General features: G+C 47.4%; 1 protein-coding gene across 1 annotated transcript in view; it reads left to right on the top strand.

Annotated features, from left to right (window-relative positions):
* The first annotated feature begins 479 nt into the window (after positions 1 to 479).
* The window catches only part of RMDN2 (regulator of microtubule dynamics 2), a 1,203,289-nt gene continuing 1,177,312 nt past the window's right edge, over positions 480 to 26,456 (top strand). Inside the window, exon 1 of the mRNA XM_082251346.1 lies at positions 480 to 1,104. Within this exon, the coding sequence (XP_082107472.1) occupies positions 677 to 1,104 (428 nt within the window). The 5' untranslated portion in view covers positions 480 to 676. The remainder of the gene's footprint in view (positions 1,105 to 26,456) is intronic.

Raw genomic sequence — 26,456 nt, 5'->3', positions numbered from 1 at the left:
GTGTCGTTAACTTTTAATTGACACCCCCTGCGTATCGCATATGGCAGTGTGAACTGCCAGAGGTGTGGATGCGATGCAGGAACACGCTGCATATTGGCAGTGTTCCCGCATCGCAGAAATGTGAACCGCGACTAAGCGACTAAAATAAAAGGGGAACTCTCCTGCTACACAGTATTTTTTATATTTTAATGATTTTGTTATATTTGTTTTCTATAGACATCAGTGAGATTCACAGCTGCATATGTGTATTTAGCTGTTTGCCTGCTTGACTACTTTTATTTAATATTACTCAGCATGTTTTAATATGTTATCAGTTACTTACTTTTGTTTGACCTTGTGTTTTGGCAGATTTACACACAAAACTTGAAAGTGATGACTTTGGACCTTTTGAAAACAAGACTGTGCATTTCCTAGATCTGGCTTTCAGGGCCATCCTACGACAAATGTAAATGGTAGCCTTCATAAGCCGATTGTTATCTCGTGGTGGAAGGTTATGTAAATCCAGTTAAAGGAAGAATGCAGCTATCTACTTTGTAGCTGTATGCAGTCTGGTTGATGATAAACCATATCGAATAAGTTCAGAGGTCTTTCCTTAACTTTGTTAACAGGAGCTACATTGGGCATTTGAACTGTAGCCTTTTTTAAAAACCATAATCCGTACAGTACATGAAACAAAATGTTTCAAACTGAGAACCGAATCCTATTTTTTGGAGTATTTGTTGGAGCAGCGGGCTTCAGCTGTGCCTTGTTGTGTTGGAGAAGATATGCTGGCTACTTTCTCAGTTTTCAAGAAAAATGGTCCACAACTAGTGATGACGACAATGAAGGTAATACAGAAGCAGTCACAGTTCTACAGTGTCGTCAGCTGCAGATCCTAGAAAAACTGGGCAGCTTGCTAAAAATTGTAGAAGACCTTAAAGAGGAGATCTGGTTTCTAAAAGAAACTATTGCAAAATTAGAGGAGCAAATCAAGGATGAGCTTGGGGGAAAGAATGATGCTCGGAAGGTGAGTCCTCTACACAGAAGTCTTAAGAAGAAGAAGAGTGAGACAAATAAAGTGACAGTGGAATACCCCAGTTCTGAGGAAACAGAAAGTGAAGGAGGGTAAGAAAAAAACATTTCTAAGCATGTTAAGTTGTAAATTTTGTATGCTTTTGACTGGGTATTTTTTTATGTCTGTCAGTTCTTAGATCTTTTTTTGCAGAACAGTTAGGTATCCTGGACTGTGAGAAATGAAGAAAACATGTTAATTACACTAATTTTGTTGAGCTTGTAGTCCTTCTGATGGCTACATTCTGCTCCTCCATTTCTTCAAGTGTCCAGAACTTCCTTTTTATGCACTCAACACTTGATATTTGGGGTGGGGGGGATGTCACAGAAAAAAAAAAAATCTTTAGAAACACGTGTTTTAAGAAGCAGTTTTATGGAATTAGCGTATGTTGTATTCAATTAAGATACTTCACTTAACCACTTGCCTGCCGCCCACCATAATATTACTGTGGCAGGGTGGCTCGGCTGCGTCCAGTCACTTAGTACTACGTGACTGGAGTGCCGTGCTCCGCTGGAGCCACTCTCCCGCTATGTTTAGACAGCGGGAGGTGGGCAATGGGAGGAGCAATGGCGATTGCTGCTGGCCTCCCGCGATCTTCCGAGAAACGGAGAGAAGACCCACCTGCTTATGTAAACAAAGCTGGCGGATCTTCTCTCAGACAGGTAGGGACAGATCAGCAGTTTCTAAGCTGAAACTGTGATCTGTCTGTGCCTGTCACAGAACCCCCCCCCCCCCCCCCCCACACACACACACAGTCAGTAGGCATATTAGGCATAGGTTAACCCCTTTGATCACCCCCAGTATTAACCCCATCCCTGCCAATGTCATTTATACAGTAACAGTTCATATTATTACATAGTTACATAGTTCCATAGTAGGTGAGGTTGAATAAAGACAATAGTCCATCCAGTTCAACCTGTGTAGGTGTGTGTGGCCGTAATCATCTCACATATCCCTAAATGTTCTGATCTTTGAGATGTACGTCTAAGAGCCCTAACATTAAAGAATCTCCCACGTTGCCTGAGGTTAAAACGCTTCTCCTCTAATCGCATTGTATGCCCTCGAGTCTTCGTGCAATCCCTCCGATTGAATAGTTTTTTTTCTATGCCAAGATCACCATTGAGATATTTATAAATTGCTATCATGTCCCCTCTCAGGCGTCTCTTCTCCAGGGAGAATAAATCAAGCGATTGCAGACGCTCTTTATAATTAAGGTCCTCCAATCCCCTAATTAGTTTAGTTGCCCTTGTCTGGACTCTCTCCAGCTCCAACACATCCCTCCTGAGGACTGGCGACCAGAAATGGACAGAATACTCCAGATGTAGTCGGACCAGAGTTTTATAAAGTGGAAGGATTATAGTCTTATCTCTGGAATACATCCCTTTCTTAATGCATGCTAATATTCTGCTAGCTTTGGCAGTCCCTTATCATCCCCTCCAGAAGTTTACATACTATCAATGTCAGACTAACAGGCCTATAATTTCCTGGGACATGCCTCTGCCCTTTTTTGAATATTGGTATCACGTTAGCTTTCCTCCAATCCCCTGGTACATTTCCTGTCAAAATAATGTCAGCAAAGATCAGGAACAGTGGTCTAGATATAATCTTACTGAGTTCTTTGAGTACTCTCGGATGTACGCCATCCGGGCCTGGTGATTTATTTGTCTTAATTTTATCCAGCCTTTCCCTGATCTAACCCTCTGTTAGCCATAGCGGCAAGTCCTGTGTATTACTACTAACCATATAGTCGTGGTCAGTGTACCCCTCCTTTTCCTGTGTAAAGACTGACGAGAAAAAAGCGTTCAGCACGGTTGCTTTTTCAGTGTCCTCTGTAGCCATCCTCCCATCATCGTTAATTATGTGTGCAATATGCTCTGCCCTAGCTTTTGTGCTGTTGATATATTTAAAGAATTTCTTTGGATTCTTTTTACTATCCTCCGCTATTTGTCTCTCAAAGTTGATTTTAGCCATTTTGATTTCGTATTTACTTTTCTTATTTGCCTCCTTGTATTGCTCGAAAGCCGATACTGTGCCCTCTGATTTTTTATTTCTTGAAGGCCATTTTTTTTTCCCCCCTAATACGTTTTTTAACATTACGGTTTAGCCAGCCAGGTTTGGCTTTGTCTCTTCTAAATTTATTTCCCATAGGAATGCACTGCAAGATGCATTTGTTTAATATGTTTCTAAAGCATTCCCATTTTTCCTCCGTGGTCAGTGTTCCCAGGGTTTGGTCCCAGTTTACACTTTCCATCATTGAGCACAATTTTGGAAAGTTTGCCCTTCTGAAGTTTAGGGTTCTTATGTTCCCCACTTGCCTTGTTATATTGTTATTTACGCTAAATGTGATCATCCTGTGATCGCTAGAGCCCAGGTTGTCCTGGACTCCCACCTCTGAGATTAGGTCTGGGTCATTAGTGATCAATAGATCCAGGACTGCATTTTCTCTAGTAGGAGAATCCACCAATTGTGACATGTAGTTGTCCTGTAAATTTTCCATGAATAGACGGGCCTTCTGTGAGTGTGTAGTCCCCTCTTCCCAGTCAATGTCGGGATAATTGAAGTCCCCCAACATGATGACTGATCCCAGTTTTGCCACTTTACCCAACAGTGATATAAATTCCAGCTCTACCTCCTCCCTTTGGTTTGGTGGCCTATAGCAATCCCCCACAATTACTTTTCCCTTTTTTTCTTCCCTATGGAGTTCTACCCACATGGATTCTAACTCCATACTCATCCCTTCCATAATATCACTCCTCTCTATCACCCTTACATTATTCTTGACATAGAGACATACCCCTCCTCCTCTTTTTCCTACCCTGTCCTTCCGGTATACCGAAAACCCTTGGATATTGGCCAGCCAGTCATGTGAGGGGTCGAACCAAGTTTCCGTTATTCCCACAAGGTCTATGTCCTCCTCATGTACTAACATTTCCAACTCATCCATTTTATTAGCTAGGCTCCTGGCATTAGCATATACCCCTCTTAGTTTTGTGGAAGTTGATCGTGAATGGTGATTATGTTTATTCCTGTTAGGTCTGAGGTTTTCCTGCACAGACCCCCCAATTGACATTATGGAACTACTGTTGCTGCTGACTCTACTACTGCCTTCTGTCCTTTGCTCCCTCCTGACTGACTCTACTTCTGAGCCCTCCCCCCCGTCTCCTAGTTTAAAAGCTCCTCCAACTTGGTGGCCATCTTTCTCCCCAAAAAAGCTGTACCATCCCCATTAAGGTGCAGCCCATCCTTACTAAAGAGCCGGTAGCCGACTGAGAAGTCAGCTCAGTTCTCCAGGAACCCAAACCAATTCCTCAGCCACTTGTTAAGTTCCCTAAGCTCCTTCTGCCTCTCCTGTGTGGCTCGAGGTACCGGCAGTATTTCAGAGAAAACCACCTTGGAGATCCTATTCCTCAATCTATTCCCTAAGTCCCTGAAATCGTTATTTAGGATCCTCCACCTTCCTTTTACTTGGTCATTAGTGCCCACATGCACCATGACCGCTGGGTCATCCCCAGCCCCGCCCAATAATCTGTCTACCCGATCTGCGATGTGCCGAACTCGAGCGCCCAGTAAACAACATACTTTCCGGCTACCGCAATCTTTTCGACAGATTGCCCTCTCTGTCCTCTTGATGATTGAGTCCCCAACTACCACAACCTGTCTAACCTTTCCTGAATCTTGGCCCCCTTCTTCCTGGAGCTGCCACTCCCCTGGCAGCTGGGGGAGGGTGCCTGCTCCAGCACTGCCACCCCTGAGCTGATATCCCCCTCAACCTGCAACTTGGCAAATTTGTTAGGGTGCACCAACTCAGGATTGGCCTCCCTGACACTCATCCCTCTACCCTTCCTAACGGTCACCCAACTGCCTACCTCTGATGCCTGCGTCTCCTCTACTCCTCCCTCCTCTATGCTGGCCCCTGCCAGCACCTGATGGGTAATGTCCAAGCTCCTTTTCAGGTTATTGATGCTACGCAGTGTTGCCACTATATTTTCTAGATCCAGGATCTGGGCTTCCAGAGAAACAAGTCGCACACATCTTGCACAGCAGTATTCGCCCTCGATTGGTTCATCAAGGAACGCATACATGGAGCAAGACGTGCACTGAGTGGCATCCCCAATCCTGTCGTACATTATTACCCACTACTCTATGGGGATAATGGTAACGACCTGCTATTCCTTACCTACACTACCTTTATCTCCCCTGGTACTAAACCTGGGGTACTCTCCAGTCGCAAAGATACTCACCAGTCGCTAAGATACTCACCAGTTGCTAAGATACTTACCAGTCCTCCCAGGCACTCAGTCACAGGGCACAGTCAGTTGGTCGCAGGGCACAGTCAGTCGGTCGCAGTCAGTCAGTCGCAGGGCACGGACAGTCAGTCGCAGATCGCTATTAGTCGCAGATCGCGGTCAGTCAGTCACAGATCGCTAACAGTCGCAGAGCACGGTCAGTCAATCACAGATAGCTATCGGTCGCAGAGCTGGTCAGTCAGTAACAGATCGCTATCAGTCGCAGAACACGGTCAGTCAGTCACAGATAGCTATCCGTTGCAGAGCCGGTCAGTCAGTCACAGATCGCCATCAGTCGCAGAGCACGGTCAGTCAGTCGCAGATCGCTATCAGTCACAGTGCACGGTCAGTCACAGATCGCCATCAGTCACAGAGCACGGTCAGTCAGTCACAGATCGCTATCGGTCACAGAGCACGGTCAGTCAGTCACAGATCGCTATCAGTCGCAGAGCACTGTCAGTCAGTCACAGGTCGCTATCAGTCGCAATTATTTAGCACTGATTACTGTATTAGGGTCACTGATCCCCAAAAAGTGTAAAAAATGGCAGTCTCGCTAAAAATCGCAGATCGCCGCCATTACTAGTAAAGAAAAAAACAATAAAAATGACATAAATCTTTGCCTTAGTTAGTAGACGCGATAACTTTTGTGCAAACTAATCAAAATAAGCTTATTGCGATTTTTTTTTTTTTTTTATACCAAAAATATGTAGCAGAAAACAAATTGCCCTAAAATGTTAAAAAATTTAGATTTTTAATTTTTTTTTGGGAATGTTATATAGCATATAGAATGTGAAAAATATTGTTTTTTTCACAATTGTTTATAGCACAAAAAATAAAATTACACAGGTGATCAAATACTACCAAAAGAAAGCTCTATTTGTGGGAAAAAAAGAACGTAAGTATCATTTGGGTACAGATTCGCACGGCAGCGCAACTGTCCATTAAAGAAGCAGTGCTGAATTGCAAAATAGGGCCTGGTCAGGAAGGGGGTAAAACCTTCTGGGGCTGAAGTGATTAAAGGGGTTTTAAGACTTTTTAGAAGAGGGAGACACTTTTTTTTTTAATCACTTCTGTACTGGAAGGTTTTGCCCCCTTATTAACCAGGCCATTTTTTGCGATTCGGCACTGCGTTACTTTAACTGACAATTGCGCGGTTGTGCGCTGCTGTACCCCAATAATTTTTATTGCGCCTAAAAACTAGGGGAAAGATGTAATTTATATTTTTTTTTTACTAGTACTGGCGGCGATCTGTGATTTTTTTAGCGGGACTGCTACATTGCAGCGGACAGATCGGACCCCTAACTGACATTTTTGAGAATTTTGGGGGGACCTGTGACATTACAACAGTAATCAGTGCTAACAATATGCACGGTTACTGTAAAAGTGTAATAATGACACTGGCAGGGAAGGGGTTAACCCAGAGGTGATCAAAGGGTTAAGTGTGAGCCTAGGGGAGTGTTTTCTAACTGTATGGGGGAGGGACTTGTGGAATCAACACAGAGACCTGTGATTCTAAATAGGAGGATCATAGGTTCTCTGTGTTCATTCTAGAGAGAACAATGGTCTGCTGTGTTTACAACAGCAGACTGTCGTTCTCTCTCAGATGGGAGTCATCGTGGCAGTCAATCCTATGGATTGGCTTTCCCGCTTCCTAATGGGGGCGGGCGCGTGCCCTTCAGGAGCACTCCTCTGTGAAGCCGAGCCAGCCTGCCGCATTATATCTGCGGCGGGCAGTCGGCAAGTGCTTAAATGAAAACAAACATGTGCTGCTCCAGAAAAATAAATAGTGAATATGTCCAAAAAAATTTATGTATAATGACAATATGTGTAAACTAGACATTAAGCCCGTTAAATTAACGGGCGCTAGAACATAGAGCCGCATGACGTAGCCAGCTCTGCGCATAGCATCCCTGTTGCCCTAGCAACATCGGGGACACGCGTAGAGCTGACCGAGCGGCTCTTGCGTGACAACGCTCGCCCGCCGCCACTTGTAACGGCCGCTTCCACTTAGCAGTAAGTCCACGCGAGCGCGTGCCCGCGCACACCCGCCGCTTCAACAATTTTGCCCGTCCGCCCGAAGTCTCTGCGCTCCAAGTCCCAACGGCTGTCCGTGGGGCACATGCGCAGTAGCGCAATCCCATGGACACAGGGACTGGACGCAGAGACACGCCTACGGCAAACTGTGGGTGTGGTCAATTGCTTAGCAGTGGGAGGGGCTTAAGGGATAGGGTAAACAAAACCCAGACTTCCTAGTACTCATAAAATATGCTTTGATTGCTGCTCAGCCTACCTTAAAGAAGAACTTCATAAAAATAGTCAGTGACTGCATAGCAACCAGCAACTGTTGAGACAATGAAGACTTTGGTGAGAAGTATATAATGTACATTATTGTGTATATAGTGAAGGAGAGTGTAATGTACAGAATGCAGGAGACAGGAGTATGTAATGTACAGAATGCAGGAGACAGGAGTATGTAATGTACAGAGTACATGGGACAGGAGTGTGTAATGTACAGAATGCAGGGGTCGGACTCTGCACCATCCACCCCCAGCTCTATCCACCCCAAATGCCCATCCCAGCTCCATCCACCCCCCCCAGCTCTATACACCCCAAATGCCCACCCCAGCTCCATCCACCCCCCCAGCTCTATACACCCCAAATGCCCACCCCAGCTCCATACACCCCCCCTGGCTAAATACCTCCCCCAGGTCCATCCACCCCCCCAGCTACATCCCTCCCCCAGCTCTATCCACCCCAAATGCCCACCCCAGCTACACACATCCCCCCCGGTCCATCCACCCCCCAGCTACATCCCTCCCCCAGCTACATCCACCCCAAATGCCCACCCCAGCTCCATACACCCCCCGGCTAAATCCCTCCCCCAGGTCCATCCATCCCCCCAGGTCCATCCACCCCCCTAGCTCCAAACACCCACCCTCCTACATCCACCCCAAATGCCCACCCAAGCTCCATACACCCCCCCGGCTAAATCCCTCCCCCAGGTCCATCCATCCCCCAGGTCCACCCATCCCCCCAGCTACATCCACCCCAACTCCATACACCCCCCCTGGCTAAATCCCTCCCCCAGGTCCATCCATCCCCCCAGCTCCATCCATCCCCCCCAGCTCCATCCACCCCAGCTCCATACAACCCCCCCGGCTAAATCCCTCCCCCAGGTCAATCCATCACCCCAGGTCCATCCATCCACCCCAGCTCCATACAACCCCCCCCGGCTAAATCCCTCCCCCAGGTCCATCCATGCCCCCAGGTCCATCCATCCATCCCCCCCAGTTCCATCCACCCCAGCTCCATATAACCCCCCTCAGCTAAATCCCTCCCCCAGGTCCATCCATCCCCCCCCCCAGGTCCATCCATCCCCCCCAGGTCCATCCATCCCCCCAGCTACATCCCCCCCAGGTCCATACAACCCCCCCCCCGGCTAAATCCCTCCCCCAGGTCCATCCACCCCCCCAGGTCCATCCACCCCAGCTCCATACAACCCACCCCCGGCTAAATGATCCCTCCCCCAGGTCCATCCATCCCCCCCCAGCTACATCCATCCCAGCTCCATACAACCCCCCCGGCTAAATCCCTCCCCCAGGTCCATCAATCCCCCCAGCTACATCCACCCCCCCAGGTCCATCCACCCCAGCTCCATACAACCCCCCCCTGGCTAAATCTCTCCCCCAGGTCCATCCACCCCCCCCCTAGCTACATTCACCCTCTTCCCATGCTTGAAATGTCAGACCTCAGATCAGAGGACCGTTGTGGCAGCTCGCTCCCTGGCTCCTCCTCTGTGTACAGGAAAACACAGGAAGGAGGAGGGGCGGGCTCAGTGCACTCCGCTCTCTCTCTCTCTCTCTGAATGTTACAGGCAGCTGAGAAGAGAGAGTGGCTCCTATATTGCGCGCGGCAGTGCGGCTTCCTTCCATAACGGAGCGGTATGGCTTCCTTCAATACCGGAGCAGCAGTCTTCTCCGCCACCGAGGTGAAGTACGTCTCCATCCCCAGCTGGATCGGAACGCCAGCCAATCCTGAGGCGGATGTTGAAAGGTGGGCGGGGATCCGCTCATGTACACACCCACCCAGCGCCGGTCGCCCGAAGGCTATGCGTCCCAACGGCTGTCCGTGGGGCACATGCGCAGTAGCGCATTCCCATGGACACAGGGACGGACGCAGAGACACTTGCATTTTATTAATATAGATAAGTAAACTCAATTACCTTAAACCATAAGTGCTTCCCAATATCACACAAAAAATCAAAAAATAAATAAGTGTCAATAAATCAATATGTGCATACACTCAAAATCATGAAATTAAATGTCCATAAATAGGTGCATTCAATCCTCAAAGTAATGGCCACCACAGAAGTGATTAATATATGATATTGTGCTTCACTCCACCGCCACCAGAGATCAAAGCCTTTCACCTTAAGATTTGACCCAGAACAGAGTCAAAAACAGCTTTATTACCTCTCTGGGGTCACAGGCAGATGTCACCCAATGGTAAGGAGGTCTCAGACAGATGCACAGGGACAAGGTAACAGCGATGGTGCCGCTTTCACACAGGGCACATAGAGATCACCACATAAGCAAAGAAGCAAAAAGATATCTAATGCTCTCCGTGCGGATAAGCTGGTAACAACCGTTTATTAAAATCAATATACTCACAAACAGCCATTTGGAGTCATGCTTGTAACAATGAGATCGCACAACTGAGAGGCTACACCGAGCAGCAAGGAAGGCTCCGTCCCCTATACGCGTTACGTCTAAGCCTATTGGGCGCTGACTTCAACAGACCTCTACTGTTGAAGTCAGCGCCCTATAGGTTTAGACGTAACGCGTATAGGGGATGGAGCCTTCCCTGCTGCAAGGTGTATCCTCTCAGCTGTGCAATCTCATTGTTACAAGCATGACTCCAAACCAAAACCGAAACCAATGCAGCACAAAGGGGTTAATTAACTGCCACTGGTCGGTCATTAATGCATCAGTGACCAGCAGTTACAATACATTAACCCCCTCATGCTGCATAATTAATACTAATACCATTGGTAAGCTGCCTCAGTTCCCCCCCCCACTGCCTCAGCATCCCCCTCGGCAGTACACCCTCCCCCCCCCCCTGGCTCAGCGTCCCTCCCCATCCCAACGATTCAATCTCCTTACTGTCACTCTGCTGAGTGCTCCTCCGGTGTCCTTCATTCAAAAGAAGCGCCTCTGCCCGGCGGCCCGCCTCCCGGTGATGTCACTACTACGATCTATGAATGAACTGACACACCGGGTGGGAGGGCAGGCGAGCGGCCGCTAATAGATATAACTATGTGAGCGCTTCACTTCCCTGTCAGAGGAGATACCCGCATGACAGGGAAGTGAAGGCTCACATAGTTACAGCTATTAGCGGCCGCTCGCCTGCCCTCCCACTCGGTGTGTCACTTCATTCATACACAGATCGTAGTAGTAGGGACATCATTGAGAGGCGGGCGGCCGGCCAGAGGCGGGACTTTTCAAACCTGCGCTGCGCCCTCCTTTCTCACGGCGGCCATTCATTTCGGCATTGTTATTAACCCATTATCGGCCGAAATGGGATAGGCTCATTTTCGGCCGATAATTTCGGTGGCCGAAATTTCCGTGCATCCCTATGTAACGCTCCTGCGTTTCTTATATGGTGTGGATTTTCAGCTGCAGAAATAGTTCCACGTCAGTTGTCATGTAAGAGATATGCTGAGATACCATTCCCAACCTCAATGACTCATCATGTGTGGAAGGTCTTATTTCAGCCAGTAAATACACACAATTAGCAAGCTGGTTCCTAGAGTGACTTTATATATGTGGTAACACAATGATGAAGTTTTGAGGGATAGGTTGAGTGGAGGTGGTAGGTGATAGACACTTGAAGGTGAGACAGTAGCAGATGGATGCAGGAAGGTTTAACAATGTTGTATGATAGCAGATGATAGAATAGCAGGTGGACATACAAAAGAGATCAACCCAGTTCAGAAAAGTAGCAGTAGTCTCAAGAGCTAGCAATCTAGTTTATGCAGATGTGATAAACAGTCTCTACTATGCAGAGCTAGATAGTGTAAGCTTAGTATAAGTTTATAGAGAATTCCCCTGCGGGGTACTTAGCACTATTAGCGATACAGCCGAAGGGTGGTTCAGGAGAGGCGGATGATCCAGTAGCGGGATACAGGGATCAGCGCAGCGAGGTTCCGTCAGCGAAGTAAGCTTGCAAGCATGGAAGCTTCAAGCAAGGTTAGCATCCAGATAAGGGTGTTTGAACGAACACATGTGAGTGAGAGCCGACGCCTTAAATAGCCATCTAGTCCGGCGCTGAGTGATGACAGCTCCAGTCTTAAAGGTGTATGCGCACCTTTCCAAAAGTGAATGGTAGGGCGCATACACTTGTGGAAAGTGTAACTTAGGGTACCAAAGGTACCGGAACATTACAATACCCCCCCTTTAAGGCCTGCTCCTGAAGGCCTCTGGAGCTGGTTTGTCTGGGTATCTCGCATGAAAATTGCAGATTAATCTAGGGGCATGTATGTCAGAGGTGTTTAGCCAGGTGTCGTCTTGGGGCCCATAGTTCTTCCATCTAACCAAGTACTGAAGTCTTCTTCTGTAGATACGAGAATCCAGAATCTCTTTTATCTCGTATTCTTCTCCACCTTCAACTTGTACAGGAGGGGGAGGTGGAATATTAGGTCTTATTCCTTGGTCCGGAACATGGGGTTTTAGTAGCGACACATGGAAAATGGGATGGATTTTTAGGTCCATTGGCAATGTAAGCTGCACTGCAGCTTTTCCAATAAGTTTCTTGATTGGGAAAGGTCCCAAGAACAGAGGTCCAAGCTTTTTGCTAGGGATTTTCAGTCTCAAGTTTTTTGTTGAGAGCCAAACGAGGTCCCCGATAGTATACTGTGGAGAAGGTCTTCTACGAAGATCATAGTACTTCTTTTGTTGACTGTGAGCGTGTGCAATGGTAGTATTTAGTAAACCCAGAGAATCCTTTATTTGGGAAAGATAGTCTGAGGCTACTGGGTTATTTGAAGGAAGGATGCGTGGAGGGAGAATAGAGGGATGGAACCCATAGTTCAAGTAGAACGGACTCTGCTTGGTTGTACTGTGAGTTGCGTTGTTGTAGGCAAATTCTGCCAGGGGGAGAAGATCCAACCAATCATCCTGTTGGTAAGAAGTGTAACAACGTAAATACTGCTCGATGCATTGGTTGACTCTTTCAGTCTGTCCGTTGGTCTGCGGATGGTAAGGAGAAGTGAGCTTCCGCTCAATCCGTAGTATGTGACATAGTTCTTGCCAGAATTTAGAAATAAATTGGGATCCACGGTCAGACAAAAGAGTTTTTGGGATACCATGTAATCTGAAGACATGTTTCATCAGGAGTTCTGCCGTTTGTTTGGACGAAGGTAGTCTGCGAATAGCAATGAAATGTGCCATCTTTGTCAGATGGTCCACTGACACCAAGATGGTATTAAATCCTTTGGAAGGAGGCAATTCTACGATGAAGTCCAATGACAGAACCTCCCATGGAGTTTGGGGTATTGGTAGACTGCATAGTAGGCCGGATGGTCTTGTAGTGTCAATTTTGGACCTGGCACAGACATTGCATGAAGAGACGAATTTTTGTATAGATGTTTTCATGTCAGGCCACCAGAATTGCCGAGAAATCAAATTGAAAGTCTTTGTCATACCCATATGTCCTGCCATAGGCACATCATGCGATAATTCCAAGATCTTGGTGCGTAGGGTAGGTGGTATGTAAAGTTTGTCGTTGTAGTAGAGGAAGCCTTCTGCATCGGTATTTAGTTGTGGTGGGGGTGAATCCAACCTTATACCATGCAGAACCTCTTCCTTCAAGGAACGGACAACTCCAATAATGCGTTTGTGAGGTATTATAGGAACGGAAGGAATTTCAAAGTAATTTTCTTCAGTTAGTCGTGATAGTGCATCCGCCTTTTTGTTCTTATCTGCAGGTGTGTAGGTCACTAGGAAGTTAAACCTTAGAAAGAATAGTGACCATCGTACCTGTCGATGCGAGAGAGTTTTGCTAGTCTGAAGATATTGGAGGTTTTTATGGTCCGTGTATATAATTATTGGTAATTGGGTGCCTTTGAGTAAATGTCGCCAATTCTCCAGAGCCAATTTTATAGCAAGCAGTTCCTTCTCACCCACGGGGTAATTTATCTCGGGACTGCTCAGGGATTTAGAAAAAAAGGCGACTGGATGAAGTGGTGAAGTGGGGGTAGGTCGTTGGGAGAGTATTGCTCCTACTGCCAGGTTTGACGCATCTACCTCCAGAATGTATTGGAGGGATGGGTCTGGATGGCGTAATATGGGAGCGGAAGTAAACCTTGTCTTTAACAAGTGGAAAGCCTTATTTGCTTCTTCTGACCATTTAAATGGTATTTTTATGCTAGTGAGCTGTGTGAGGGGTCTCACAATAGCAGAAAAGTTTTTTATGAACTTCCTGTAGAAATTTGAAAATCCCAGGAATCGCTGTAGCGCCTTGCGTGTAGTTGGTGTAGGCCAATCCTGAATGCAGGATATTTTACTCATGTCCATCTCGATTCCTGTTTTGGATATGATGTAGCCTAGAAAGAGTACCTCATCTTTATGGAACAAGCATTTCTTCAGCTTCACATAAAGATTATGTGCAAGCAATCTCGATAATACAAGTCTTACATGTCTTATGTGTTCAGACAGGGTCCGTGAATATATAAGTATATCGTCCAGATATACCACAACACAGACATCTAGTAAGTCTTTAAAAATATCGTTTATAAATCGTTGGAAAACTGCAGGGGCATTGCATAGGCCGAATGGCATCACAAGATACTCGAACAATCCGTATCTAGTTCTGAACGCAGTCTTCCACTCGTGTCCATCACGGATTCGAATGAGATTGTATGCTCCTTTCAGGTCTAATTTTTTAAAAATAGGTAGCTCCACGCACCTGCTCAATGAGCTCAGGGATAAGTGGTAGAGGATAGCGATCTTTTATTGTGATAGCATTCAATTTCCTGTAGTCGATGATAGGTCTGAGACTTGAATCTTTATTGCGAACAAAAAAGAGTCCTGCTGCTGTGGAAGAAGTGGAAGGTCTAATAAAACCTTTTTCCAAGTTCTCATCCAAATAGGTTTTGAGATGGGCAAGTTCATCCTGTGAAAGAGGATAAACATGACCGAACGGCAATTTGCTATTTGGGAGTAGATCAATGCTACAATCATAGTCTCGATGAGGAGGTAATGCTTGAGCATTTTTCTCAAGAAAAACCTCAGAAAGATCCTGATAACATAGTGGTACAATCTCATCTGTCACCACAGACAGAATCTTCCCGGAAAACGGGAGGTTACACGTTTCCTCGCAATAACAAGAAGGGAAGGTCAAGGACCGTTTCTTCCAATCTATGGTTGGTTGGTGTGTGTGCAACCAGGGAAGTCCCAACACAATGGGAAAGTGGGGTGATGGTATTAAATCGAAGGTAGAAGTCTCCCTATGAGACTCGTTAATAGTGACTAGAAGTGCTTGTGTCTGATCGGTGATCGGACCAGAGGATAACGGAACACCGGTAATAAGACTTACTGAGACAGGTTTGAGTTTAGAAATAATAGGAATTTTATTTAAAGCAGCAAAACATATATCCATATAATTTCCACAAGATCCTGTGTCAATCATGGCCTTAGTAGTAATCCTGTTCTGGTCCCACTGTAATGTCAAAAAAACAGAAATGTAGGGGTTAGTGAATGAAGTTGTCAATCCTCCTAGAGAGACATGTGAACACTCACCCTTCTTTTTGTTGACTAGGGGACAGACGTTTATCTTGTGATCCGGGGATGCACAGTACAAGCAGAGATTTTCATTTCGTCTTTTGGCTTTTTCCATAGTTGATAGCGGTGGGCGTATGGTTCCTATCTCCATAGGAACGGGGTCAACGGCCAGACTCCGAGAGGAAACGGATAATGGCATTCCCATCTTTTCAGCCTTTCTTTCTCATAGTCTTCTATCTATGGTAATACTGAGTTGTATTAATGCATCCAGGGTTTTTGGCAGATCCGCTCGGGCGAGCTCGTCCTTAACGGCGTCGGCTTCTGATAGGCCAAGCCTAAATTGGGTTTTCAGAGATGCATCATTCCATTCTGAATCAAGGGTCCATCTCTTGAACTCTGCGACAAAGTCTTCCACAGGCCTCCTTCCTTGTTTCAAGGATCTTAACTGAAGATCAGCAGTACTCTGCCTATTGGGGTCATCATATAGGCTAGTGAGCTCTGCCAGGAACAAGGCATAAGAGTTGAGAAGCTGGTCGTTTTTCTCAAAAAGAGAATCTGCCCAGGCTCGAGGATCGCTTGATAGGTAAGAAATAATAGTACAAACCTTAATGTGATCAGTAAGGTAGGTACGAGGTTTTAGCAAAAAAAGTAACTCACATGCGTTTTTAAATTCGCGAAATTTTTTGCAATCGCCTGTAAATACCAAAGGGGGATTTATCTTGGGTTCAGGGGACTGAGCAGAGGTAAGTTGTGTCAGTCTAATTACCTGCTGCGACAGAGCCTGATTGTATTCTTTTAATTCAGCAAGTGCGTGTATTAACGCAGATACTTGCTGTTTTAATTGTGTCACCTGAGTGGCTATTTCTGCTGAATCCATTTTTTAGGTTCGTTCAATCTGTAACGCTCCTGCGTTTCTTATATGGTGTGGATTTTCAGCTGCAGAAATAGTTCCACGTCAGTTGTCATGTAAGAGATATGCTGAGATACCATTCCCAACCTCAATGACTCATCATGTGTGGAAGGTCTTATTTCAGCCAGTAAATACACACAATTAGCAAGCTGGTTCCTAGAGTGACTTTATATATGTGGTAACACAATGATGAAGGTTTGAGGGATAGGTTGAGTGGAGGTGGTAGGTGATAGACACTTGAAGGTGAGACAGTAGCAGATGGATGCAGGGAGGTTTAACAATGTTGTATGATAGCAGATGATAGAATAGCAGGTGGACATACAAAAGAGATCAACCCAGTGCAGAAAAGTAGCAGTAGTCTCAAGAGCTAGCAATCTAGTTTATGCAGATGTGATAAACAGTCTCTACTATGCAGAGCTAGATAGTGTAAGCTTAGTATAAGTTTATAGAGAATTCCCCTGCGGGGTACTTAGCACTATTAGCGATACAGCCGAAGGGTGGTTCAGGAGAGGCGGATGATCCAGTAGCGGGATACAGGGATCAGCGCAGCGAGGTTCCGTCAGCGAAGTAAGCTTGCAAGCATGGAAGCTTCAAGCAAGGTTAGCATCCAGATAAGGGTGTTTGAACGAACACATGTGAGTGAGAGCCGACGCCTTAAATAGCCATCTAGTCCGGCGCTGAGTGATGACAGCTCCAGTCTTAAAGGTGTATGCGCACCTTTCCAAAAGTAAATGGTAGGGCGCATACACTTGTGGAAAGTGTAATTTAGGGTACCAAAGGTACCGGAACATTACACCCTAATGGTAATAGCAATGCACTCCTATTCCAGCTGTCAGGGAAATTTCATTGACACAAAATCCAGCCATAAAATGCAGTTTGCTCAAGGATGGTAATAGCAATGCACTCCTATTCCAACTGTCAGAAAAGTTCCACTGACACAGAATCCAGCCATAAAATGCAGATTGCTCAGAGAGTTGAGGCAGTCTCTTTGGAGTAGGGTTTAATGTGTAAATCAGCCTTATATATTGTTAGTGGGTTTCCCCATCAGCTAAGCAAGAGTCCTTTTAGGCTTTAAAATGAATTCCTTCCACCCATCAATAGCTTCCCCAAAAAGCGATCGTCCCATCAGCTAAGCAAGAGCCCTTTTAGGCTTTAAAATTAACTCCTTACCCCCATCAGTAGTTTCCTCAAAGAGCGATCGTCGGTCAGCTTTCCAAGGGATTTTTTCAAAGGGAGCGCTTCACCGCTGCGGGAGGAGCCTTTCCCGCCATTTGCACGGCGTCCGGAACTTGGTGGACGTAGCCGGAAGCTTGCTGGAATTAAGCAGAGCTGTTGCGCAGGAGAGCTAGGCGGGAAGCGGACGCCTACATGCGTCTTATCCAGCAATGACAGAAGAGGTAGGGAGGGGGAGGAGACAGAAGAGGGAGGGAGGGGGAGGAGCCAGAAATCGATTATTTGGGGGGTCCGCAATGATGCAGAATCGCGGGTGGCCGCATCGCGAGGCATCGATGCAACAATTATTTTCAACACCCCTAATATTCACTATTCATTTTTCTGGCGCAGCACCTGTTTGTTTTGAATTACTTTGATTGTGGAAGTGGATAACACTATCTGGTGGTGGCTGCCGGATATTTTTTTCAAAAATTTTTTTTTCTATTTCACATAACTGCGCTGATAGCTTTTTTGCACAAGTGCTTAAATGAGAATAATTCTGCCTTCACTCCTGGTAATGGAAAATGAGAAAATATGCAGTGCAGGACCTGACACAATTCTGAACGGCATCCTCGCACCATGCTAGTTAAAAACAAATTTTACTAATACAAAAAGAAAGCACCCTTTATTATAAGCCAAGATCTTTTCGCTTAAGCTGTCTACCCGATAGACAGTTAGATAGATAGTTGTCGATACCGATATTTTGGCAATCGCATATCAGTATATTGGCTGATATTTTTGCACATTTAAAATTTTCCAAAATAAACACAAATTTCGACACAAATCTGTTACTGAACATGTTAATCTTTATTTATTAACATTTTTACCATTAAGGGCTCGTTCTTCACACCTTAACTGCAAGAAAACTGATAGGAAAAGTGTACTTGCAGGGACATCAGTTTCACATCATCTGTGCATTAATGCATAATAAACTGCTGCAGTAGTGCACTCACTCACTGCAATAATTTTAAATCACTACTACAGTGCAGTCAGTGCAAAACTGCTTGAAAAAAAGCTAGACAACAGCTAGACAGTGAATCGGATTGGAGTCGGTGGACTACTGCTGCATTAGGGCACTCACTGCAACTACTGCAGTCAGTGCAAAACTGCTAGAAAAAAAAGCTAGGCAACAGCTAGACAATGGATTGGACTGGAGTCAGTGGACTACTGCTGCAGTAGGGCACTGACTGCAACTAATGCAGTCAGTGCAAAACTGCTAGAAAAAAAGCTAGTCAACAGCCAGACAGTGACTTGGACTGGAGTCAGTTGACTACTGCTGCAGTAGGGCACTGACTGCAACTACTGCAGTCAGTGCAAAACTGCTAGAAAAAAAGCTGGGCAACAGCTAGACAGTGGATTGGACTGCAGTCAGCGGACTACCGCTGCAGTAGGGCACTGAATGCAACTACTGCAGTCAGTGCAAAACTGCTAGAAAAAAAGCTAGGCAACAGCTAGACAGTGGATTGGACTGCAGTCAGTGGACTACTGCTGCAGTAGGGCACTCACTGCAAATACTGCAGTATGTGCAAAACTGCTAGAAAAAAAGCTAGGCAACAGCTAGACAGTGGATTGGACTGCAGTCAGTGGACTACTGCTGCAGTAGGGCACTCACTGCAAATACTGCAGTCAGTGCAAAACTGCTAGAGAAAAGCTAGACAGTGGATTGGAGTGGACACTACTGCTACACTTTTCAATACTCCCAGTTTAGTAGAACAATATTAATACTGCAGAAAGCAGAACATTTCAGCATGTCCATGGTCACCTGTTAAAACGGCTTCTGTTTTGTTCATATAATGCTGCCACTTCATAAACATGCTCAGGAGGAGAGGAGGACAGAGGAGCAGAGAGAGAGAGCTATCTTCTAGCATGGGAAGCAAGTCTTTTGTAGCGTGCCTCATTTTCTTTCCACCACTGAAGAGGATCACTTCTTCTGTCAATTTCTCGTTCCTTCAAATAGAGATGAAGTTCATCATCCAGGCTCATTATTGCAGATTCAGAAGAAACTGAATCCTCCGCATAAGGGCCCAATAAAACACTGAAAAATTCCTGATCAATTCGACCACGATGAAGAAGATTCTCTTCTGTTTGTTGACGTATTTTTGGAAAGTTTTCTGTTTTTGCAGCTTGCTGCTCTTTCAGATTATAAAAATAGTGTTCTGGATTGTCCTTTCAGCAGGAACCTTCTGCACCTCCTGTTGAATATCTTCTGTCAGCCATTGTTTTGCCTTAGCCAATTCATCATCAGAAGAGAAAGCATGGTTCGTTTATCAAGGATTCAAAAGACTTGCAAGCACAACATTTTTAATCTCTTCATGCTTCTTAAATCGTATATCAATCAAAGCTCTTTGGCTTGACAGAGCATCATTTGAAAGTTGGAGAGAGAGTGTTGTGTGCCATGACACTGAGGTCTGACATATCAGCAAGCCTCATTCCTTTCCACATGTTTGCTCCATTGTCTCGAAGTAGCACAAGCATCAATCTGTCTTTGTTCATTCCCCAGTCTTCAAGCATGCCTAGAAACATTTCTCTACTGTACTCAGTGTGGGATCCTTGCATCACTTTTGTATTCAGCACCAATTGCCTTTTTTGTCCATCCGCTGTCAATGAAGTGGCAGTAAGAATCATTAGTGACTCTGTTTGTCCTGACCAGCAGTCAGTCGCGAATGAGAGTGAGTTGCCAGCATTCTCTGGTTGCAGCATAGCCTTTACTTTGTCAACGACCTTTTGGTGAATCTTTCCCAGCATTTTGTTTCGATAATACTTCTCACTCTTCAGTGTGTAGCTTGGCTCAAGTATGGACATCAACCGCCTAAATCCTGAGTCAGACACAATTATAAATGGCTGGTTATCAGTGACCATCATCTCTGTGATTACTCTGTCCAGCAGTTGGGATCTTCCATCTGAATCTAGACAGTGACACCTGTTTTTTTCAGAAACTTATCTGTTATTGTTGCCTGGGATATTGGAGGAGGTATTTCAAAATCACATTGATATTCATTTTGTTTTTTCTGTGCTGCATGATGTAATTCAATATGATGAACTCTTAGATGTGCCCAAAGATTTGACGTATTTTGTTTTTTGCTGTTACTGATCCCATGCTTATATTGTTTGTGCATGTTTTGCACACCGCTGCTTTTCCTGGAGAAGGTTGAGACGAGAAATAGTCCCAGACCACACTTTTACTTTTTCTCTCCTCATCCATCTCCATTCCAATTGGAAAGAGACAAAAAAGTAAAAAAAATGGCTTGCTGGCACCCTGTTGTGGGTCAGTCGGTGGCTGACACCTGGCAGTGTGGGTGGCTTGCTGGCAGCCTGTTTTGGGTCGGTGGCTGACGCCTGGCAGTGTGGGTGGCTTGCTGGCACCCTGTTGTGGGTTGGTGGCTGACGCCTGGCAGTGTGGGTGGCTTGCTGAGTTGCTGGCACCTTCTTGTGGGCTGGTGGCTGACGCCTGGCAGTGTGGGTGGCTTGCTTGCTGGCACTCTGTTGTGGGGTGGCTGGCTGCTGTCACCCTGTTGTGGGTCGGTGGCTGACGCCTGGCAGTGTGGGTGGCTTGCTGAGTTGCTGGCACCCTTGTGGGTCGGTGGCTGACGCCTGGCAGTGTGGGTGGCTTTCTTAGTGTCTCCCTGTTGTGGGGTGGCTGGCTTGGTTTCACCCTGTTGTGGGTGGGTAGCTGAAGCCTGGCAGTGTATTTGGCTTGCTGAGTTGCTGGCACCCTTGTTGGTCGGTGGCTGATGCCTGGCAGTGTGGGTGGCTTGCTGAGTTGCTGTCACTCTGTTGTGGGTCGGTGGCTGACGCTTGGCAGTGTGGGTGGCTTGCTTGCTGGCACCCTGTTGTGGGGTGGCTGGCTGCTATCACCCTGTTGCGGGTCGGTGAGTGACCCCTGGCAGTTTGGGTAGCTAGCTGGCACCCTGTTGTGGGTCGGTGGCTGACGCCTGGCAGTGTGCCTGGCTTGGGTTCACCCTGTGGTGGGTGGCTGGCTTGGTGTCACCCTGTTGTGGGTGGCTGGCTCGCTGGAACACTGTGGTTGGTGGCTGGCTTGGTGTCACCCGATTGTGGGTGGCTTGCTTGCTTGAACACTGTGGTGGGTGGCTGGCTTGGTGTCACCCTGTTGTGGGCGGCTGGCTTGCTGGAACACTGTGGTGGGTGGCTGGCTTGGTATCAACCTGTTGTGGGTGGCTTGCTTGCTGGAACACTGTGCTGGGTGGCTGGCTTGGTGTCACCCTGTTGTGAGTGGCTGGCTTGCTGGAACACTGTGGTGGGTGGCTGGCTTGGGGTCACCTTGTTGTGGGTGGCTGGCTTGCTGGAACACTGTTGTGGGTGGCTGGCTTGGGGTCACCCTGTTGTGGGTGGCTGGCTTGCTGAAACACTGTGGTGGGTGGCTGGTTTGGTGTCACCAGGTTGTGGGTGGCTTGCTTGCTGGAACACTGTGGTGGGTGGCTGGCTTGCTGGAACACTGTGGTGGTTGGCTGGCTTGCTGGAACACTGTGGTGGTTGGCTGGCTTGCTGGAACACTGTGGTGGTTGGCATCTCAGTCTTCGCCTGTATGGTTCAATATTGAGATGGCTCCCCTTTGCAGCCATAACTGCTTCAACTCTTCTGGGAAGGCTGTTAACAAGGTGTAGGAGTGTTTTTTATTGGAATGTTTTACCGTTCTTCCAGAAGCACATTTGTGAGGTTAGGCACTGATGTGGATGAGAAGACCTGGCTCGCAGTCTCTGCCCTAATTCATCCCAAAGGTGTTCTATCGGATTGAGGTCATACCAGTCAAGTTCCTCCACTCAAAACTCGCTCATCCATGTCTTTATGGACTTTGCTTTAAGGACTGGTGCGCAGTCATGTTAAAAAATGGAGAAGCCATCCCCAAACTGTTCCCACAAATATGGGAGCATGAAATTGTCCAAAATTTCTTGGTATGCTGACGCCTTAACAGTTTCCTTCACTGGAACTAAGGGGCCAAGTCCAACCTCTGAAAAACAGCCTCACACCATAATCCGAGCCTCCACCAAATGATTTGATCCAGTACACAAACCAAGGTCCATAAAGACATGAATGAGAGAGTTTGGGGTGGAGGAACTTGAATGGCCTGCACAGAGTCCTAACCTCAACCCGATAGAACAGCTTTGGTATGAATTGGAGCGGAGACTGTGAGCCAGGTCTTCTCATCCACATCAGTGCCTGACCTCACAAATGGGCTTCTGGAAGAATGGTCAAACTTTCCCATAGACAGACTACTAAACCTTGTGGACACCCTTCCCAGAAGAGTTGAAGGTGTTATAGCTGCAAAGGGTTGGCCAACTCAATATTGAACCCTGCAGACTAAGAATGGGATGCCATTAAACTTCATGTGCGTGTAAAGGCAGGCGTCCCAATAATTTTGGTAATATAGTATAAATGGTAGGCAGTCCCAGGCCAAAAAGCAACAAAAATATATTTTGTACATAGAAATTGTAGCTTTTAAAGCAAAACTTCAGGTTTCTGTAAACTTTAATATATGTTTACCTTAAAACCAAAAAATAAATACACATTCTTTTGCAGGTAAAAAAATTTTAATTTATTTATTTTTTTCGATGGAGTCTACAGAGCATTGCACCCGTGATCAGCAGCAGATTGCGGGTGCAGTCTTAAGCTCCTGCAGACTCTCAGAATAGCTGTCTTCTCATACCTCGTATGGGCAGACAGTTACCTGAGAGCAGGAAGATCGGTGAATCAAAGGGGGGAAAATCAAAGATGAAAAAGGATCTAGGTGTTCTAGTCGATTACAGACTCTGCAATGACATGCAATGCAAGTAAGGCTAGCAGAACATTATGATGCATTTAAAAGCATATTTCTCTTACGTCCTCTGACAGTCGCCGCCTCCTCTAAGTCATCACTGTTGGGTATTGACTTCCGCTCCGCAGGAGTAGCTAGGCATAAAGACTTAGTCAAAAGAACAAAGGCATTTGCATATACACACGCATGGGGGCTGTCCCATCTGGTCAATACCCCCCTGCAGTGACCACTCCCAACTCAGTTTCATTCTGCCTAGCGTCAGGAGTAGTTAGGCTTCCCTGCGCTGGGGCTACAGTCTCAGCCTATCTAATCTTTTATTTGATTTTCTTTTGAAAATGTCAGTTTTTTTCTAACTTTACTAGCTGTTTATTTTGTCAGCTTTTAGTTTTTAGTCGACTCTTCGGAAGAAGATGGATCATGCGGTGCTGGGATTCGGACTGACCGCCCTGGTTCTCCAGGGCAGAGGGTCAGATGGACCCCCAGCCCGCCATTGAGCGTTCAGCCGTGGTTCGTCCTGGCACTATGAACGACCCATCCCTGTTCACAGCAGGGATGCAGCCGTGAGGTAGCTACCTCACTGGACACATCTGCGATGCTGCAGTGTCATGTCCCTGGGTAACGGCACTCCCTGTCAGATGAGGACAGCGGCTTTCCGTTCATAGAGGCACCCCACGCCATCTGGTACAGGTACTTCTGTGTGGGGCCTCTGTCTGGGGTGGCAGTCCTGTGTTGCTGTGTGTCCCCCATGTCTGTGCCTGTGTGACTCCCTGATGCGGTCCCTGCGGGGATCGCTTGTGCATGCACTGCGGTGCTGTATGTTTTTGGGGGTCCCCTTCCCTGTGTCACTTCGGTGCTTGTTGGGGGGTGCAGACTGTGTGTGTGGCGGCCGCAGCGGGGTAAATCCGTGCGGTCCGCCGTTTTAGGTATGGGCAGGCATGTTTGGCTTCTCTATGGGCAATACTACATGCTGTTTTGGCGCCATCCGCCGCCATTTTGCGGTATCCGAACGATCGTTCCGACCGCATGTCCGGCAGCCATTTTGGCGGAGCCTTCCATGCAATCCTATGGGGCAGCCATTTTCCCTGAGTCATGCAGCCTATAAGTTCAGCCTACTCTAGCAGCACTTCCTTTTCCTCTGAAGCAGGACATCGGTGGCAACACTCTGCGGGGCTCTGCAGGTTATCGCTCTCAATATCTTTCTGTATTGTCGCTTCTGGCTCAGTTTTTTCTTCTCCTGTTTGGGGTCTTTGTCACTGTAGATGCAGCAGTGGGCTGCGCACTCCGCAGCGATCTTAAAGGGGCAGTACGAACTTTCTTGCACTGTTGTTTTGTAACCTTGAGCAATGGATTCTCAGGACGGCAAATTACCCCCAGCTCTGGTGGGGGTCCCCAGTTCTCCTGTGGCCCCTCTGAGACCTGATTTGGCCGCTGTAGTGGCGACTTTGGTGTCAAATATGGAAACGCTGATGGCTGAACGTGCTGCTAAAAAGAGGCCCAGATTGTCTCTCTCTTCTGATTCAGATGGTGATATGGCTGCTGCTGCGAGGGTGCCCTTTTCAGGGTCTCGCTCATCCTTAGACCCGCTGGGGTTGATACCTCCACCCCGGGGTTGCCTGAAGAGCGGGCGACCATTTCTGTTAAGGAAACACTACATTTGGAGGATGAGCCCAGTCCTCCGGGCGTTGTGTCCTCGTTTGGGATGCACAGGACCCGCAAGTCGGCGCAGGTTTTTCCCTGCCCAGCTGAATTTCATTACACTGTTTTCATTACTCTGTTAATGAAATGTGGGGCACGTTAAAACGTCCATTCCTGGTGCCTAGTCGGTTCAAATTACTTTATCCCTTTGCAACGGCTACGGAATCACGATGGTGTGTGCCTCCACAGGTGGATCACACTGTGGCCGTGTCAAACAAGGCTACCTTGGTTCCTTCTGAGGATACCCCGGTTTTCCGGGATCCCACGGACCGGCGGTTGGAGTCTCCAGCCCGCCATTCCTATACGGTGGCGGGCTCGTTGCTCAGACCCATTTTCGCGTCCGTTTTGGTGACTCAGGCGGTGGCTGATTGGACTAAGGGGCTTAGGAGCAACCTCGTGTCTGATGATGTTCCGCCTGCCCGGCTGGAAATGGTGGATAAAATCCACCAAGGAATCATGTGTCTGTGTGATGCGGCCTTAAATGAGGCCCCCTTAGTAGCACGCCCCTCTAGTGTCTCGGTACTTAACCGGCGACTGATATGGCTAAAGAGCTGGTCGGCTGACCAGTCCTCGCGGAAAACAGTTGCTGATTTTCCCTATGCTGGCCCTCGCCTTTTTGGCGAGGCGTTGGATACCCTGGTGAAAGGCGTCATGGGGGGGGCAAGAGCACTTTGCTGCCCCAGAACCCGAAGAACAAGTCCTTTCGTGGCAAGCGGGGTTCTGCGCCTAGATGCACTCAGGAGTCCTTTCGTGCCTTTCGGAACCAATCCAAGGGCAAGCCCTTCAAGGCCCAGGGCAGCCAGAAAAAGCCCTGGGCGGGTAAGCAGAAGTCAGGCAATGCCGGCTCGGCGGGTCAGTCCGCCTCTGCCTGAAGGGGCGCCCTCACCCATTTCAGGGGTGGGGGGACGTTTGCGTGGTTTCCTCCAACCTTGGCTGCTCCGGATATCGGACAGGTGGGTTCAGGAAATCATTTGATCGGGGTACAAGATCGAATTCCTTTCCCGGCCGGCAGACAGATTCTTTCCCTTGAATCTTCATTTGCCTCCAGGGCGTCTGCAGGACCTGCACCAAGCTGTCCAGGACCTTCTTGCTCGGGGGTTTTATTCAAATCTGTTCACTGTGCCCAGAAAGGAGGGCAAAGTGTGTCCTATTCTGGACCTGAAAGCGCTGAACCGCTTTGTGCGTGTTCGGAAGTTCCGTATGGAGTCTCTCCGTTCGGTGGTGGCCTCCTTGAGTCCAGGAGAATTCCTGGCCTCGATAGATCTAAAAGATGCGTACCTGCACGTCCCCGTTTTCGAGGGTCATCAGCGGTACCTTCGGTTTGCTATCGCAGAGGACCACTACCAGTTTGTGGCGTTACCTTTCGGTCTCGCTTCGGCACCAAGGGTTTTTACCAAAGTGTTGGCGCCGGTTCTGGGCCTGCTGAGGGCACAGGGCATTGCGGTCTTGGGTTACCTGGACGATCTACTTCTGAGATCACGTGCCAGCCAGGACCTTGTGCGCGATCTGTCCATCACGGTACAGACGCTCCAGGAGTTCCGATGGACCATCAACGTTCAGAAATCGACGTTGTCTCCATCTGTTCATCTTCCCTATCTGGGAATGATTCTGGACTCTGCTCAGGCAAAGGTGTTGTTGCCGGAGGACAAGCTCCAGACTTTGCGGGACAACCCGTCCTCGTCACTCAGGACCTGTATGCGGGGCCTGAGGTTGATGGTTTTGGCCTTCGAGGCGATACTCAGTTTCACACGCG

The sequence above is a fragment of the Pelophylax lessonae genome (assembly GCF_965119305.1).
Source record: "Pelophylax lessonae genome assembly, chromosome: 3".
In the NCBI taxonomy this organism is placed as follows: Eukaryota; Metazoa; Chordata; class Amphibia; order Anura; family Ranidae; genus Pelophylax; species Pelophylax lessonae.
The sequence above is the reverse complement of the archived record's forward strand: the minus strand, read 5'-3'. Positions and strand labels throughout refer to the sequence as shown.